Below are 15754 nucleotides of genomic sequence, written 5' to 3' on the forward strand. Positions count from 1 at the left end.
TGCTCAGAACAAACTTGATATATATTCCACATACATTGGAATCTTCTGTTTGCTTTCATTCTGTCTTCAAATCAGTAAATTTGTCTCTTGCAAAAGGCCCGACTTTATAATCCTCAGACAGTGTTGTAAAAGTGGCATTTTTAGCACTTCTGATTGATCAGAAATGAGAGTATTGTACAATGATTGGACAACCTGCTGAGTGTGCAATGATTGGTCAAACCACGGGCCACGATTATTGGCCTGTCTGGTGGCTGTGCAGTCATAGGTCAACTTGGCAATTGTGTAATGATTGGCCAATATGATGTCTGTGCACTGAATCACCAGCCTAGTGACTATGTAATTAATGGTCAATCTGGTCACTGAACCATGATTTGCTAACCTGCTGACTAAATTTCCTATGACTGAGTTAAGTACCATATTTTGTGTTCAGTTGACTAGATGCCTGAGTAGAAGTTTATGTATTTATTTTATTTATTTCTCTGTGTGTTTTACACCATACTCTAGAATATGTCACTTATATGATGGCTGCCAGCATCATGGTGGGAGGAAACCGGGCAGAGCCCGGAGGAATCTGCAGGTTGCAAACAGACCTTCATATGTATGACACACCTTCTTATGTACGCCTCGGTCAAGGAGACTCCTTTGGGTTAGACGCTGAAATTTGAAAGTGATATAAAATCTCGGAAGAAATTGTATAAAAATTAGAGTGGGGGCAGTGAATACCTGACTTAGTGTTCGGTTATTGCCTGGGTGGATACGGTGAATCCCTGACTAAGTGTTCTGTTGTTGCCTGGGTGGACGCAGTGAATACCTGACTAAGTGTTGTGTTATTGCCTGGGTGGATGTAGTGAATACCAGACTAAGTGTTCTGTTATTGCCTGGGTGGATACGGTGAATTCCTGACTAAGTGTTCTGTTGTTGCCTGAGTGGATGCAGCGAATACCTGACTAAGTGTTGTGTTATTGCCTGGGTGGATGCAGTGAATACCTGACAAATAATTCCGCTATTACCTGGGTGGATGTGGTGAATACCTGACTAAGTGTTGTGTTATTGCCTGCGTGGATTTGGTGAATGCCTGACTAAGTGTTCTGTTGTTGCCTGGGTGGATGCAGTGAATACCTGACTAAGTGTTCTGCTGTTGCCTGGGTGGATGCAGTGAATACCTGACTAAATGTTGTGCTATTGCCTGGGTGGATACATTGAATACCTGACTAAGTGTTGTGTTATTGCCTGGGTGGATGCAGCGAATACCTGACTAAGTGTTGTGTTATTGCCTGGTTGGATGCAGCGAATACCTGACTAAATGTTGTGTTATTGCCTGGGTGGATGCAGCGAATACCTGACTAAGTGTTGTGTTATTGCCTGGGTGGATGCAGTGAATACCTGACTAAGTGTTGTGTTATTGCCTGGGTGGATGCAGTGAATACCTGACTAAGTGTTGTGTTATTGCCTGGGTGGATGCAGTGAATACCTGACTAAGTGTTGTGTTATTGCCTGGGTGGATGCAGTGAATACCTGACTAAGTGTTGTGTTATTGCCTGGGTGGATGCAGCGAATACCTGACTAAGTATTTTGTTATTGCCTGGGTTGATGCTTTATTCATGCAGAAAAGCAGACTCATAATACACATGCTAGTGTCATCAATATTATTGCATGTCACATGGCTGAGATGATGGGATATTTTATTTATTTTACTTTAGTTCGTCCTTTTCTCAAGCTTTGGCACACTGAAAAGTCATGCGTACCAAGAGACTTAATACTGTCAGATCCAGTTTTTGAAAAAAAGCCTTGGAATTTTTCATGCTCACTGCCTAGTTTTGTGTCCCTTTGTGACATGGAATAGTCATTTGGTCTGCTTTTTGTGACATAGTCCAAAGTGAGAGAGTCTGTTTCAATCTATCCACACACATGTCCCATAGCAAATGTCTATTGAGCATTGTCAATTTCCTCTGGAAATTAAGCATGAAAACTTACAGGACTAGTATTTGTCTTTTTAAACAAGAACTATCTTGAGACCTATGCTACCCACTATTACTTTTGCTTTTTTTCACTGAGCATTCATCCAGCATGTCGATATTACACAAGATTTCAGTAAAGTCACAGATACTCAGCATTTGTGTGGTATAAGTGAAATATTCTTGAGTATGGTGTAAAACACCAATCAAATAAATAAATAAATATGTTGATTATTAAGGTCAGCAATATATCTGACAGTTTATACACATTTATGATACTGGTTTAATCCACTCCTTGATCAGGGAATTTGTAGATTCCTCGGTTCATGAGGCCTTGTTCACAATATTGTAAAATCTTTGACGATGTCTGGCTGGCCCTCTGGTCCAAACGTTTGTCAGTAACTTATTGGTTTACCCTGGGCACTCAAATTTCCTCCATCCTCAAAAACAGAATGCCATCATATTAGTGAAAAACAACAGGTAAGTAAAATATCCAATACGTAATTCTGAAGCTGGCCATTCAGTGAAATTAGTAAAAGCCATTAGCAACATGTACACATATTTTATCAATCAGACAAGGCTGCTGAAGCTTGATACACATGTATACATACACATATTTGGGTAAGCCATTTTGGGGCAAACCTGCTTTGCCAGCCTATGGGAATAATTCTCCAATGTGGCAGACAGTTTATTGTTGTGCTAAGCGTGGTCTGTTTTTCTCCTCTTCAGGTCTGATCCTAAACTGTTCCGGGATGATGTGGACATCAAGTTCAGTCGCACTCTCAACTCCTGTAAAGTGCCTCAGGTATGTCTGACTTTATGCTTAATACATATGCCTGACCTTCATTGATTCTAAATCAAAACAGGTCAGAAACACACAAGCACAAATTTACAAAGCGGCAACATGCGGTTACAAATCGATGTTATCTAGCACTTAGTGCCCTCATTATTAAGTGAAGGGCCAATTTAGATGAAATTTAGATTTCTTTGACAGACTGACCGACAGACAGAAAATGTGTCGTACAGAGCTACATGTATTTATTGCAGCTTGCAACCTGTTGCTGTTTCACAAAGCAGTCTGAGGTTAATGTGGATTGTAACTAAAATGGGAACACATGTTACTGACATGTTACCATGGTGGTGTTGTTAAATGAACTTAGTCAACAATAGTTTACATTATCCCCACTGCTAAGGGGCACACTTATGTATGTACGTGTGTAGCTCATGCATTTAGCCCGTCAACATTACATATCTGAAACACTTCAGTCATGAAACTTCATGTAAGGATTCACGGGTGGGTCCCATGCAGATTTGAGGTTGACCTCTAACCTCACATTTCACCTCTGACCTTCTTTATTGGGTCAGAGTTCATATATGATGTGTTACTATTATATATCTTCAAAACTGTTGAAACCAAAAAAGATTGTTTGATTCATTGTCTCAAGAACCCAATATAATCATTGAAATGAATGCGGTTGGGACAGCACATAGTGAAGTGCCATATATTTGAGATATTTTGGTTAGTGCACATGTACCTGTAATTTCATGCAAATGCTGGATGGCTTTGTCATGATTATGTGGCTTTTTTTGTTGTTTACTACACTACTTTCAGAAATGGATAATTCCTTATCTCTATGAAGGCTTAACTGTTTGTTGCTTAACTGTTTGTTACTTAACTGTTTGTTACTTAACTGTTTGCTACAGATCCGACTGTATGAAATGATCCGGTATGAAATGAGCATCTTGGTGCTGTTGTTGTTTTAGATACGGCATGCCAGCGTAGACCGTTTGCTGGACAGGCTGACCGACCTGCGATTCCTCAGCATTGACTTCCTGAACACATTCCTGCTCACCTACCGTGTGTTTACCACGGGTAAAACTGTCCTGGAGGCCCTCAAGAGGGTGTACCGCAACCCCGAGTATGGCAACCTTGAGGGCAGCTCGAACTCTGTCCTTGTCATGTAAGTAGAACACAGCTGCCAGGTTGCTGCAGCCATTCTTTGTTGTCATTGGGGTTTCCGTGGCAGAAGTGGTTAGCATGCCAGCACGGCGCAATGACCCAGGAGCCCCTAACCAATGCAGTCGCTGTGAGTTCAAGTCCAGCTCATGCTGGCTTCCTCTCTGGCTGTACGTGGGAAGGTCTGCCAGAAACCTGCTGATAGTTGTGGGTTTCCCCCAGGTTTTGCCCAGTTTCCTCCCACCATAATGCTGGCCTTTGTAGTATAAGTGAAATATTCTTGAGTATGTCTTAAAACATCAATCAAATAAATAAATAAATAAATAAAATAAGCTTGTTGTCGTTGACCTGATCTTCTGAGATGTTGACTGACAACTCCACAAAGCTATTTCTGACTTAGATGAAATTTTCAAAAATTCAGTTCTAGAACTTATTTTTGTGCCCCCACTAGAAATTCAAAGATTGGACACCTCATAAATGTTACAGTGCCTTAAGACATATGTATCAAAGTTTTAACTTTCACTGACAAAAACAAAGCATTATGACGAGGTTTTGACTTAAGTCTGATATGGCTTTGTTTGAATGTGACCTTGATTCCTATTAAGGACATACTGTAATTCTTTAATCTTTTCATATGTTTTCATATGTATTCTAAATGCATTTTTCTGTGTTGGCTAATAAACTTCTGTTGGCTAATTTACACTATTTGTAAAGCACTAAAACTGGCCAATTCAACCAATGTAGTTTTGTCAGCAAAATGAAATTAAAATTTTGCATAAAGTGCAGTGAAAGTTGCTTTTTTTTATATGTGAAAGGTTGAGGAATTAGGGTATAAGCTTGGGAAATGGATGGGTGAATAATGTCTGTTTCTCTTTGACAGGTCGATGGCGGCTGATGAACGTGTGATGTTTGAAGGGATCGCCAGCCCCCCACCCTCCCGATTAGATTTCCCACCCACTCCTAGTCACCTGACCAAACCCCAGGCGGAGAAGTCGCGTCGAATCAGCACGGGGAGCATGAGGATTGATGTGTCGCCTGCGGAAACACGAACTGTCACATTTGACACGACAACACTCAGGAAAAAAGGTGAAATGAACTAGCAAACTTACACTGACCAGATAGTTTTAAGCTACTGTTGATAACATCTCATTTCCAAGAAAGCTTGAGGTAAAATTCACTATAAATTGGCTATAATTGTTAACAGGTTATCCTAACGTGACACCTCACTAAAGTCACACCCCACTAAAGCCACACCAGTTTACATTGTTGTTTTATATGCAGAATAAATATTTTTCTATTGCCCTAGGAGGTATAAAACTGAACATGAAAAAATCGTGTTAATTGTTAACAATGTGGATTGCCTTGACAATTTTTTCTGGTTGAAGACATATTTACATTATTAGAAAGCTTTGAAAACAGGAAAATCATAAAAATGCCAAAATCACACAAAATGAAAAGGCGGAGTTTCAGTTTTATTTTTATTCCATTTTTGGATGTTTTGGTGTCATCTAGTGGGCATTCGTGGGTTTTTGCCATTAGAAACTAAGTACCATTTAAATGACATGTCACATATTAAGTTGATTAGAAATTGCGATTTCGGCCGCAGCTCTGATGTAAAATGATCTTGAAACATTGATTGGCAGAGTAAGTTTACATGCACATCCTATATTGTTTTTCCAGATAGTGACTACTTTAACATCTTGTTTTTGTCCTACTTTAATTGTGCTCCCCATCCTATAAACAGGAACCATTAAAACATGCAAACTTACTGTTACCTTGGTTATGTGTGGAAATATTCATTGTTGACTGAAGCAAGTCGCTCAAAAGTTTATTTAAATCTTCATACCAGTTTCATCTTAATACAAAGGCTCTTTAGTCTGGACTACAGCTAATACTTATATAGCCCTAATAAATATAGCCCTAATACTCTTTCAAACAACAGGCCCCAGATGTTCATTAAGTCTTTCCTTTGTTTGTTTATTCATTTGATTATTGTTTAATACTGTACCAAAGGATTTATCTCTGGTTTAAGCAAGTGAGTTATTTAGTTTAGATTTAAGTTTATGAGCATAAAGAGGTTATACTCTGTCCTTTAGTGCCTTGTCATTACCTGTTTCAGTTGAGCGAGCGGACTCGACTGACAGCGAGGAGAGTCAGACAGAGTTGCAGTCATACCTGACCCCACCACGCCCCAAGATTGCGCCCATCGCCCGCTGTGAGACGCTCAACGACACCGAGCTGCCTCTTATCACCACGGATGATTCCTCCTCGTCGGGTGTGGTCATCTCAGACCATGACCCAGGCGAGTCCTCGACAGACACTTGTGACAGTAGTGACTTTGAGAATCGCCTCCTCCCACCCCCGTGTACCTCAATGCTGGCCTCCTCGTCCGAAACGCTGACCGGGGCGCTCAGTTCAGCCATCAGTTCTGATACTCTCACCCCTGGGACGCCTGCGCGCAGCCCTATTGTGTCCCCGCTGGGTAGCCCCAAAAAGACTTGTGGCTCCTGGGGACTGCCCTCTAGCCCATGGAAATCCCACACAGGCATTTTAAAATCGGGGAGTACAAGTCTGGAAGCCTTGGCATTGTCACCCAGCAGTTCCCCGAAGCGGAGCTCAAAGGGACACATTTCCCCAATCCGCATCACGTCTGCTAACAGGACTAGCTCCCCTGGCCGTACCCCGTCCCCTGGGAGAGTGTCCCCGGGGCGGAGGTCATCCCCCTCAAGGTCACCGGTCAAATCTCCTACAGCCAGTCCAAAGTTAAAACGAGCATCGTCACCAATAATAAAGTACAGTCTTTCCTCACCAAACATGGTGGGACCACAACTTAACATGAGACTAGGTAAGTGAGGTTAATGTTAAGTACCTATATATTAATAACAGTTGTGTTAATCACTAAAATATGAACAATGTTGGCACATATATGATTTATCAGATGAGTTATACAATAAATAGTCTGTAATTTTGTGAAATTTTTCATGAACTTGTCACCCTTGATTCAATTTCACGAAACAGTTTTTAGTATCTTTTCTCGTAAACGAGTAAACCTAGACAACATCTTTTGCGAAAAAAAGTTACGGGAAATATAACTTACAAAGTTTCGTGAAAGTGGCCGCTGGTGTGTGAAGTGGGATACAGACAGAAAGTTGATTAGTTGTTTTACCATTAATCACATCAAATTTTTTTCAACATGTTTAGTACACAAGGATTATAAAGGTATATTTGTAGTTAGTGAAAATCCCATGGAATTTCTAGTGATGTGATGTGTATTTAAAACTTTCAATGTTGCGGATGTATAGAGAAAAGGATGTGACTCAGGTCGGCAGCTGTACTAATCATCTCTATGGCACTTGATCAAATCAGTATATGAATCGTCTGAACTTCTGCTCAGCACTGAGAGGCTAGAGCATAGAACCAAAGGAACAATTCCACAAAGCCATTTCTTACTTTAGTCAAAATGTAAAGCCACTTCACAATGGACACATTTGTGTAGAGATAACATTGATCAGGTGGACACTATAATAAATTCTAAAGCTGAAAAATAAGCTTTAAGATCATTTTTCAAATTTTGATGAAAGTCAGAAATATCTTAGTGGAATTGGCCCCAGGACTGGTTTGCCAGGTGTCAGTATGATGTGACTGGGTGGGGTGTTATGTCTGGTGTCTTCGGCATGATGCTTCAATGGTAGCTAAACTTTGGCAACATGGACTGAATCCCGCTACAAGAAGACACAGTATACATACAAACAGCAAATGACTCTTTGTTGTCACGTGACTGAAAAATTGTACAGTACAACGTAAAACGCGCAGACATACATACATATATACATACATACCTCTGAACTTCTAGATTTAACCTGGTTTGTAGAAATAGAATCTCTATTGTACGAAGAAAGTGCAAACACAAATTTACATTAGATAATGATATCACATGTAGGCCATTACTTATTTCAGTGGTTAATGTTAACTGTACAGTACTGATAATGTCTCCAAATTTCATGAGTGTTGTTAGTATAATTGGTTTACATTATTCACAGCTATTTATGATATTGTATATGATTGACGGTATCAGTTTTACCTAACTATGCAATATTTTATTTGACTTGTTGATACATGTTTGAGGATATCTTTCTTTACATGTGCATGGTGAATATTATTCAGTTATGGCTTTTCATCAGGTTAAACCAGATTTTTACAGACCTGATGGAAGATGTACCATATTAACTCTCATGCCAAAGGCAGAATTCTGTGTTATTCCTCAGGGTCAGTAAAATTATGTGTTGACAGGATCAGAAGGAATTAACTGGCTTATCTCAAAAATGAAAATAATCCCACCAAATTAAAATAACAACCAGACAACACTGAAGACCATACGTTTGCCATTTTGTATTGAGTAAAATGAAAGACAAATTCTCATCAGCTGGGTTTCATGCAAAGATTGCAATGTCCTGGAAGTTGATCTATGAACAAATCAGAGAACCACAATAATATGAAAACAATTGTAGATCAAAATGCTGAACCTGTCCCATCATATAAAATAAACTTTCAGTTTTTATTTCAGTACTTGCATTGCTGGATTAAATGATATCCTTGTTTTATTAGTTGCATGTGCATGGTTACTCAGTGATAGGATGCGCGAATATATGGTATCAGTAACCCTCATATTGGGCGAGGCGTCAGCATTAGTGACACCATATATTTGTGTATCCCATCACTTGCTCAGTGATAGGACACCAGGGTTTTCATTTAGAATTGGAGAAGGAGGTCAGAGCAAAAGTAGGGGGCTGAATTGAAATTAATTATGTAACAATTATTCAAAGTAGGCGGCTATGGGGACGGCAGTAGATAGCTGTCTGCTGCCTGCTACTTGCCCTTTTTGAACACCCGCGGATACGCAAATATATGGTGTCAATAATCCCCATATTTTCCTCATTATGAGGATTATTGACACCATATATTTGCGTGTCTTATCACTGAGTAACCACGTAATGAATTTATCCTGCAAAGACCCATCAATTCAGTGCAGAAGACCGAGGTATAGGTGAATAGCTTCTGTGATGTAACCAGTGTATTTACAACCCATCAAAGGGAGATAACCTACTCAGCAGACACATTTGACATCGTCTGCAGGATTTGAGAATATATGTGTACCCCACCTGACCGTTGTTGTCCAATGAAATGCGGAGTATTTTGTCTGAAGCGGGACAATATTAGTTACATGGTTACTCTGTGATAAGATATGTAAATATACGGTGTCAGTAATCGTTATAATGGGGCGAGGCGTCTCTGATAAAGTTGATAAAGTATTTGTTTTGTACTTGTATTTTATTACATAGATTCCGATAGATCTTAGATCTGAATTATTCATATTAATGTGGTCAAGTCAAAGTAGGCATCATATCTATTCATATTCATGTATTCATACAGTCCAACCAATTACGCCATTGAGGTTTTTGGAAACCTACTATGCCATATTAATGTGTCCTACAGCCAAATCAGTTATAACAGTGAAATTTAAGAAAACCTACCATGTCATATTAATGTGTTATACAGCCGAACCAGTTATACCAGTGAAGTTTTAGACAAGCCACCAAGCCATGTTAATACACATCAAGCAGTCATATCAGTGAAGTTTTCGACAACCCTCCCACCCACCCATATTAATGTGATATACATCCCACCCAGCCATATTAATGTGTTATACAGCCATATTAATGTGTTATACACTTCAAACAGTCATATCAATGAAGTTTTTGACAACCCAGCCACCCATATTAATGTGTTATACACCCCAAGCAGTCATACCTGTGAAGCTTTTGACAACCCAGCCACCCATATTAATGTGTTATACACCCCAAGCAGTCATACGAGTGAAGTTTTTGACAACCCACCCACCCATATTATGTTGTTATACATTCTAAGCAGTCATATCAGTGAAGATTTTGACAATCCACACATATATTAATGTGTTATACACCCCAAGCAGTCATACCAGTCTTTTATAAAATCCAGCCAGTCATATTATTGTACTTGCATAAGGTCATGATGTCTTTATAGACAACCTACATGTTTGTACATGTGTAAAGTTTTAACTCCACTAATCTTGCAAACATATCTAAGTTGATTGTAACTACAGGCAATTAAGTTATCAACATAGTGGTACCTGTACATGTATAGGGCCTTGGTTGAGTCACTATCAACTTAACAGAAAATTGCTTTGTGGAACAGCTACCCATATCCATGCAGGAAATGGATCTTAGGCCATCTCATAATTGATTTTAAGACCATTATATTGCTTGTGGATTGTTTCTTCTGCACCCAGAAAAGTTGCTTGAACGTAATGTATTTCTTTTTAATCTGTTAGATTGGAACATGATGCATGATTGCATGTCTTTTCTGGCTTTTTGGTTTTTCGGGTTTGATACCAAAAGCTAATTGGCCAGTCATTAAATCCAGTTAATCATGTTTACTATTAAGAATCTCATTGTGAATTCCAGAAGACATGCATATAGGAGAATGAAAGATAGTCAGAGATACTCATTTTGACATATGTTTGAACTTCTTCTTTTTCAGCCTCCAGCAAACGTGGTAGCGCAGAGGCGGAGTCTATCAGTACAACGACGCGCAGTAGTTTTGCGCAGGTGGAGGGTTCTCCTCCCCGGGCTAAGGCGGGTACCGTGGTAACGTCATCTCGAGCGTCCACACGCAGGTGAGAAGTGAGCCCAGGTCACAACACGTGGAGCTAGTCCCACCTTTCATAGCACAGCGGTCCCCAAACCGGTACATTACTGATTAACAAGGCTGTTAAAATACAATGTTGCAAAGCAGTTTTGAATTAGAACATTAATTGTCTCTGAGCATCTGAATTAGGACTGAGTTATAGAGGTGGGGAAAGTTCCAAATTACATGTAAATCATGATGTTGTTGACATTATAGAGGAATGATATTAAATTGCTTGCCTGTTTTACCCCAAAATGTGGCCATGACAGTATTTTTACATAAAAAAGAACTTGGTGAAGATAAAGGCTATCATGGAGGTAGCACATATATACATGTGAATATTGCATGTTTTTGATGAAAGATATTTAAAGTTGGTATTTTCTGATATTAAATTGGTAAAAGAGATGATATCTGCACTTGTGGAGCTATAACTCTTAATTGTGTTTCACAGCGAAATTTTGATTGTCCTCACTGGCTGCAGATTTATCGCAGCTGAAAGCCCTAAAATTGTTTGCAGTCACACCCAAGCTGGTGCACTGAGTATAGCAGGAGGCCTGTTTTTCCTTGTGGTCAAGTGATATTGCATGGAATCAAAAGCACTCTGATGAAAATGTGTGTACAGATAATGAAGATCATTTACGATGCTCATTATACACAGTTGGTACGACAAGGGTGGACATATTAAGATCAGTGAGAATGTATGTGCGAAAAACCTGTGTTAACTTTGGACATGTCTGATAGCATCACCAACTTCTATAACTGCCCTGGGATCACTGAGGGTATTTTCAGACTCAGACTGAGGATTCGACGACGACTTGATTGTAAGATCGATTCAAGATTTGTAATGATTACTCACAGTTTTTGGTCACAGCTTGTCTGCTGTGATTAGGGCTTTAACTGATAATTTGGCTGTAAATTCAATAATTTCAAACTCCACAAATGCAGATGTCGCTGATTTGGCCAAGAATGTTGATATGATAGTCATTTTTGATGTGAGTTTTGTGAGCACCATGCTTGTGTATGTACACGTGGTCAGCTTGTACATACACCAGCTGCGCACCAAGAGAATGTGCTTGTCCCAGAATCACCATGGCAACCAAGAAATCGCATGCTTTATCAGCTGTATAAAAGTACATGTACTTAAGGCATGCTTACTGGTGACTACAGTACTGTACATCTCTCTGATAACACCAGGCTTTGTGTCATATTTATGATACGTGTATGGAGAAGACACATGAATACACGGAAGAATATGGGGTTTTCTTCACAAGACAAAGACAGTCCTGAGATAAATAGTGTGCTTAATTGTGGTCATTTAACTGATTGTCAGAAAAAGCTCCGTAATAAAGCCGCCATTGATCCTCTACCATCCTGCTGGGATATTCCTTATAATGATAATTGGTATAAAGAATGTGTATTACCTGCTTACGGTCTGTGCATAATCTGCACATGGTGTGTGGATAATCTGCATATGGGTCTATGGGTAATCTGCATATGGGTCTATGGGTAATCTGCATATGGGTCTATGGGTAATCTGCATATGGGTCTATGGATAATCTTCATCTGCATATGGGTCTGTAGGCAATCTGCTTATGGTCTGTGCGCAGTCTGCATTTGGCCTGTTGATTATCTGCATGTGGTGTGAGGATACTAAGCATATGGGTCTATGGATAATCTGTATATGGGTCTATGGATAATCTGCATATGGGTCTATGGATATTCTGCATATGGGTTTATGGGTTATTTGCATATGGGTCTTTGGATAATCTGCATATGGGTCTATGGATATTCTGCATATGGGTCTGTGAGTAATTTGCATATGGGTCCGTGGATAATCTGCCTATGGGTCTATAGACAATCTGCATATGGTATGTGAATAATCTGCTTGTGATGTGTGGATAATAAGCATGTGGGTCTATGGGTAATCTGCATATGGTGTGTGGATAATCTACAAATGGTCAGTGGATAATCTGCATGTGATCCGTGGATAGTCTGTAAATGGCCTGTGGATAATCTGCATTTGGCCTGTGAATAATGTGCATATGGTGTGTTGATAATCTGCATGTGGTAGGTTGACAGTTTACATATGGTCAGTGGATAATCTGAATTCAGCCTGTGGATAATCTGCATTTGGTCTATGGATAATCTGCATATGATGTGTGGATAATCTGTATATGGCATGTGGATAATCTGCATCAGGTGTGTGGATAATCTGCATATGGTGTGTGGATAATGTACATATGGCATGTGGACGAACTGCATATGGCATGTGGACAATCTGCATATGGCATGTGGACAATATGCATATGGCATGTGGACAATCTGCATATGGTGTGTGGATCATCTACATATGACCTCATGGTAATCTCCATGAAGTATTTGTGTGTTAAGTATTGTGCATAGATTGTATCAGTACCTGTTGGTATGTTTGTGATTGTAGACGTTAAAATAACACACCTGTTAACTGTTGTTGTGCTATGCTCACAAATGCATCATTCATATACACAGATTTCTGTCACATACCACATGTCCACCAGAACTGAGGAGAATGCACTAGCTTTGGGCACCATACCTAAGATTTGTCTCTCTGAGAACTGTGTGACAGGGTATTGCTTGCATCAAAGAGTAGCAAATGAATGCTGTGGAGGGCTCCTAGTGTATAGCATTGAATCACAAGATAGTTTGTGAACAGAGAAGTAGTACCTGTAATGCAGTTTAGCGCCTGTTGACAAGATAGATCATATATCAAGATACATTGCCTCTAGCTCAAGGAAGTGCCTGTAGCACAACGTAATATCTGTTGATAGTGTATCAGGAGAAATTGAATGTAGCACAAGACATTGTATATAGTACGTTGTGCCTGTGTCACAAGTTATGTTGTGTATGAAAAGAAATTGTCTGAGCACTAGATAGTTCCCGAAGCGCAAGGTAGATCATCCTGTATCAAGTGAAATTGCACAAAGCAGAAGGCATTACCTGAAGCACATTATAAATCCTCCTGAAATTGCCTACCACACAAAACATTGCCTGAAGCACACACATGGAGTAGAGCCTCTTGCATCAAGAGAACAAGGTATTCCCTGAAGCACATAGTAGAGCCTCCTGTATCAAGACAGTTTGTCTGTAACACTTTGCATTGCCTGAAGCACATAGTAAAGCCTCATGTATCAAGGCAATTTGTCTGTAGCACTAGGCATTGCCTGAAGCACATAACAGAGCCTCCTATATCAAGAGAAATTGCCCATAGTGCAAGGTATTGCCTTAAGCACATAGTAGAGTTTCCTGTATCAAGACAATTTGTCTTTAGCATATGGTGTGTTGACAAGCCTCATGTATCAACTGAAATTGCCTGTTGCACAAAGTATTCCATGGAGCACATAGTAGATCTTCCTGTATCAAGGAAAAATATCCGCAGCATAAGATAGTGCCTGTAGGACAAGTTAGTGCCTTTAGCACATAGCAGTGTTGTACGGCTGTATCACACCCTGACAAGTGAGCATGATGTCACACAGAGAGCACTCAATGCACTCATGCCACACATGGGCACTCACCAGTTCTGTGTTCCTCTAACCATGCCAAACAACAAAATAACACAATTTATTCTTACACTATATGTATATATAGTGTTTTGTGCCCTACTAGGTCCAGTTCGTCAGCGGCAACCGTGGCATTTGCGGCGGCGACCGCAGGCTCGGGGAACCCCACTGTCCATCCAAAGGGTGTCAACAGGTTTCTCAGTGCCGGTGAGTAAGCCTAAGAGCAGCTAAAACTGTTTAATCTCATCACATTTTTGGTGCAGTCTTGTAGGCCTTGTAATACTAATACTCGAAAATTCATGATATCTTGTGGCAGGTGCTCTGAAATGATGCTCAGTAACACTTAATTTTTTTATAGAAGCCGTAATTTCTTTTGATGTTTGTTTTTTTGGCTATATGGCATCAAGGATGTCTGTCGCTTTGGAATAAAAATACCCATCAAAGAAATGATAACAATGTATATCTGTCACTGGTAGTGGAAGACGTGATTCAAATTTTCTATTGCACGATTGTTCACCATGACCTGCCATAGCATGTGTATTGCACACATGTGTAGATATATATCTATATTTGCTGTGTCTTACCGTGTATAACTTACTGATGGCGTTCTTGTTGCACATTGTTTCAGGATCTGCGGAAACCCGCCCCCAAGTGAAGAAGCGCGAGTCTGTGATTAGTACTGCTGCTACAATGAGGGTCTTGAACGTGCTGAAACATTGGGTTTCTAAACACTCACAGGTATTGACAATACACAATTGCTGGTTTAGTATGTAATGAGAAGGTTCACATAATAATTATAAAAGGTAAATTATATTTGGCTATTTTAAAATAACCGCAAAAATTTGATTGCATTTGTGTTGTTTGATTTATTGCAAAAAATCTCGGTTATAACCTCATTAAAGCTTGCAGCATCAATGGTTATTGCTCTAAAGGCCATTGGCAATGGACACCACAACTACAACTACAACGTTGGGAAAATGAAATACACTATTGTGTTTGTACATGTATTAGCATTCACACTGATGAATATCTGTGGCAGTGACATCAAAACCACCGAGCAGGAATGTAGATACAATCGTATTTACTTTTGATTTTCATGGTCTTTGAGTAGGATGTGATAGGCTGTGTAAACATATAACTACTTTGTTATGTAGCTCTAATTGCAGTTGTTGCATCCAGTGTGGCATTGGCTTTGAAAGCTGTAGAGAGTTATCTGCCCTTGTGCTGACTTGTTTCTTGTTTTGGCTCAGGATTTTGAGTGTGACCCCGAGCTGAAGGCGGCTGTGACGGACCTCCTGGAGGAGATGGTGTGTAACTCCAGCCTTCTCCCTGCAGAGCACAAGGCCTCTGTGGCCATCCTCAGGCAGGTCAATAAAGTGGATCCCGATGCCAAACGGGTGGACCTGGAAAAGTTACTGCTTCCTCCTGCTGTAAGTTGAAGAAATAGCCTGGTCATGCCTTTCTCTTACACCAGCCAATCAGAATGGACTCTGTAACTGATTTATCTAGTTTCATAAAGCTATATGTAAAGTGAAGGAAGAAATAGGCATTTAAAATTGGCCCAGGCTCACTCCTGTTATGCC

At 39.9% G+C, this 15754-nt stretch overlaps 1 protein-coding gene across 1 annotated transcript in view; it reads left to right on the forward strand.

Moving 5' to 3' along the window:
• LOC135473283 (ras-specific guanine nucleotide-releasing factor 2-like) overlaps nucleotides 1-15754 on the forward strand; it is a 135718-nt gene that overhangs the window by 116346 nt on the left and 3618 nt on the right. Inside the window, exons 15-22 of the mRNA XM_064753131.1 lie at nucleotides 2685-2760; nucleotides 3720-3916; nucleotides 4793-4998; nucleotides 6032-6757; nucleotides 10489-10624; nucleotides 14278-14378; nucleotides 14800-14909; nucleotides 15422-15601. Of these exons, the coding sequence (XP_064609201.1) occupies nucleotides 2685-2760; nucleotides 3720-3916; nucleotides 4793-4998; nucleotides 6032-6757; nucleotides 10489-10624; nucleotides 14278-14378; nucleotides 14800-14909; nucleotides 15422-15601 (1732 nt within the window). The remainder of the gene's footprint in view (nucleotides 1-2684; nucleotides 2761-3719; nucleotides 3917-4792; nucleotides 4999-6031; nucleotides 6758-10488; nucleotides 10625-14277; nucleotides 14379-14799; nucleotides 14910-15421; nucleotides 15602-15754) is intronic.

Source organism: Liolophura sinensis, chromosome 8, assembly GCF_032854445.1.
Source record: "Liolophura sinensis isolate JHLJ2023 chromosome 8, CUHK_Ljap_v2, whole genome shotgun sequence".
Classification (NCBI taxonomy): domain Eukaryota; kingdom Metazoa; phylum Mollusca; class Polyplacophora; order Chitonida; family Chitonidae; genus Liolophura; species Liolophura sinensis.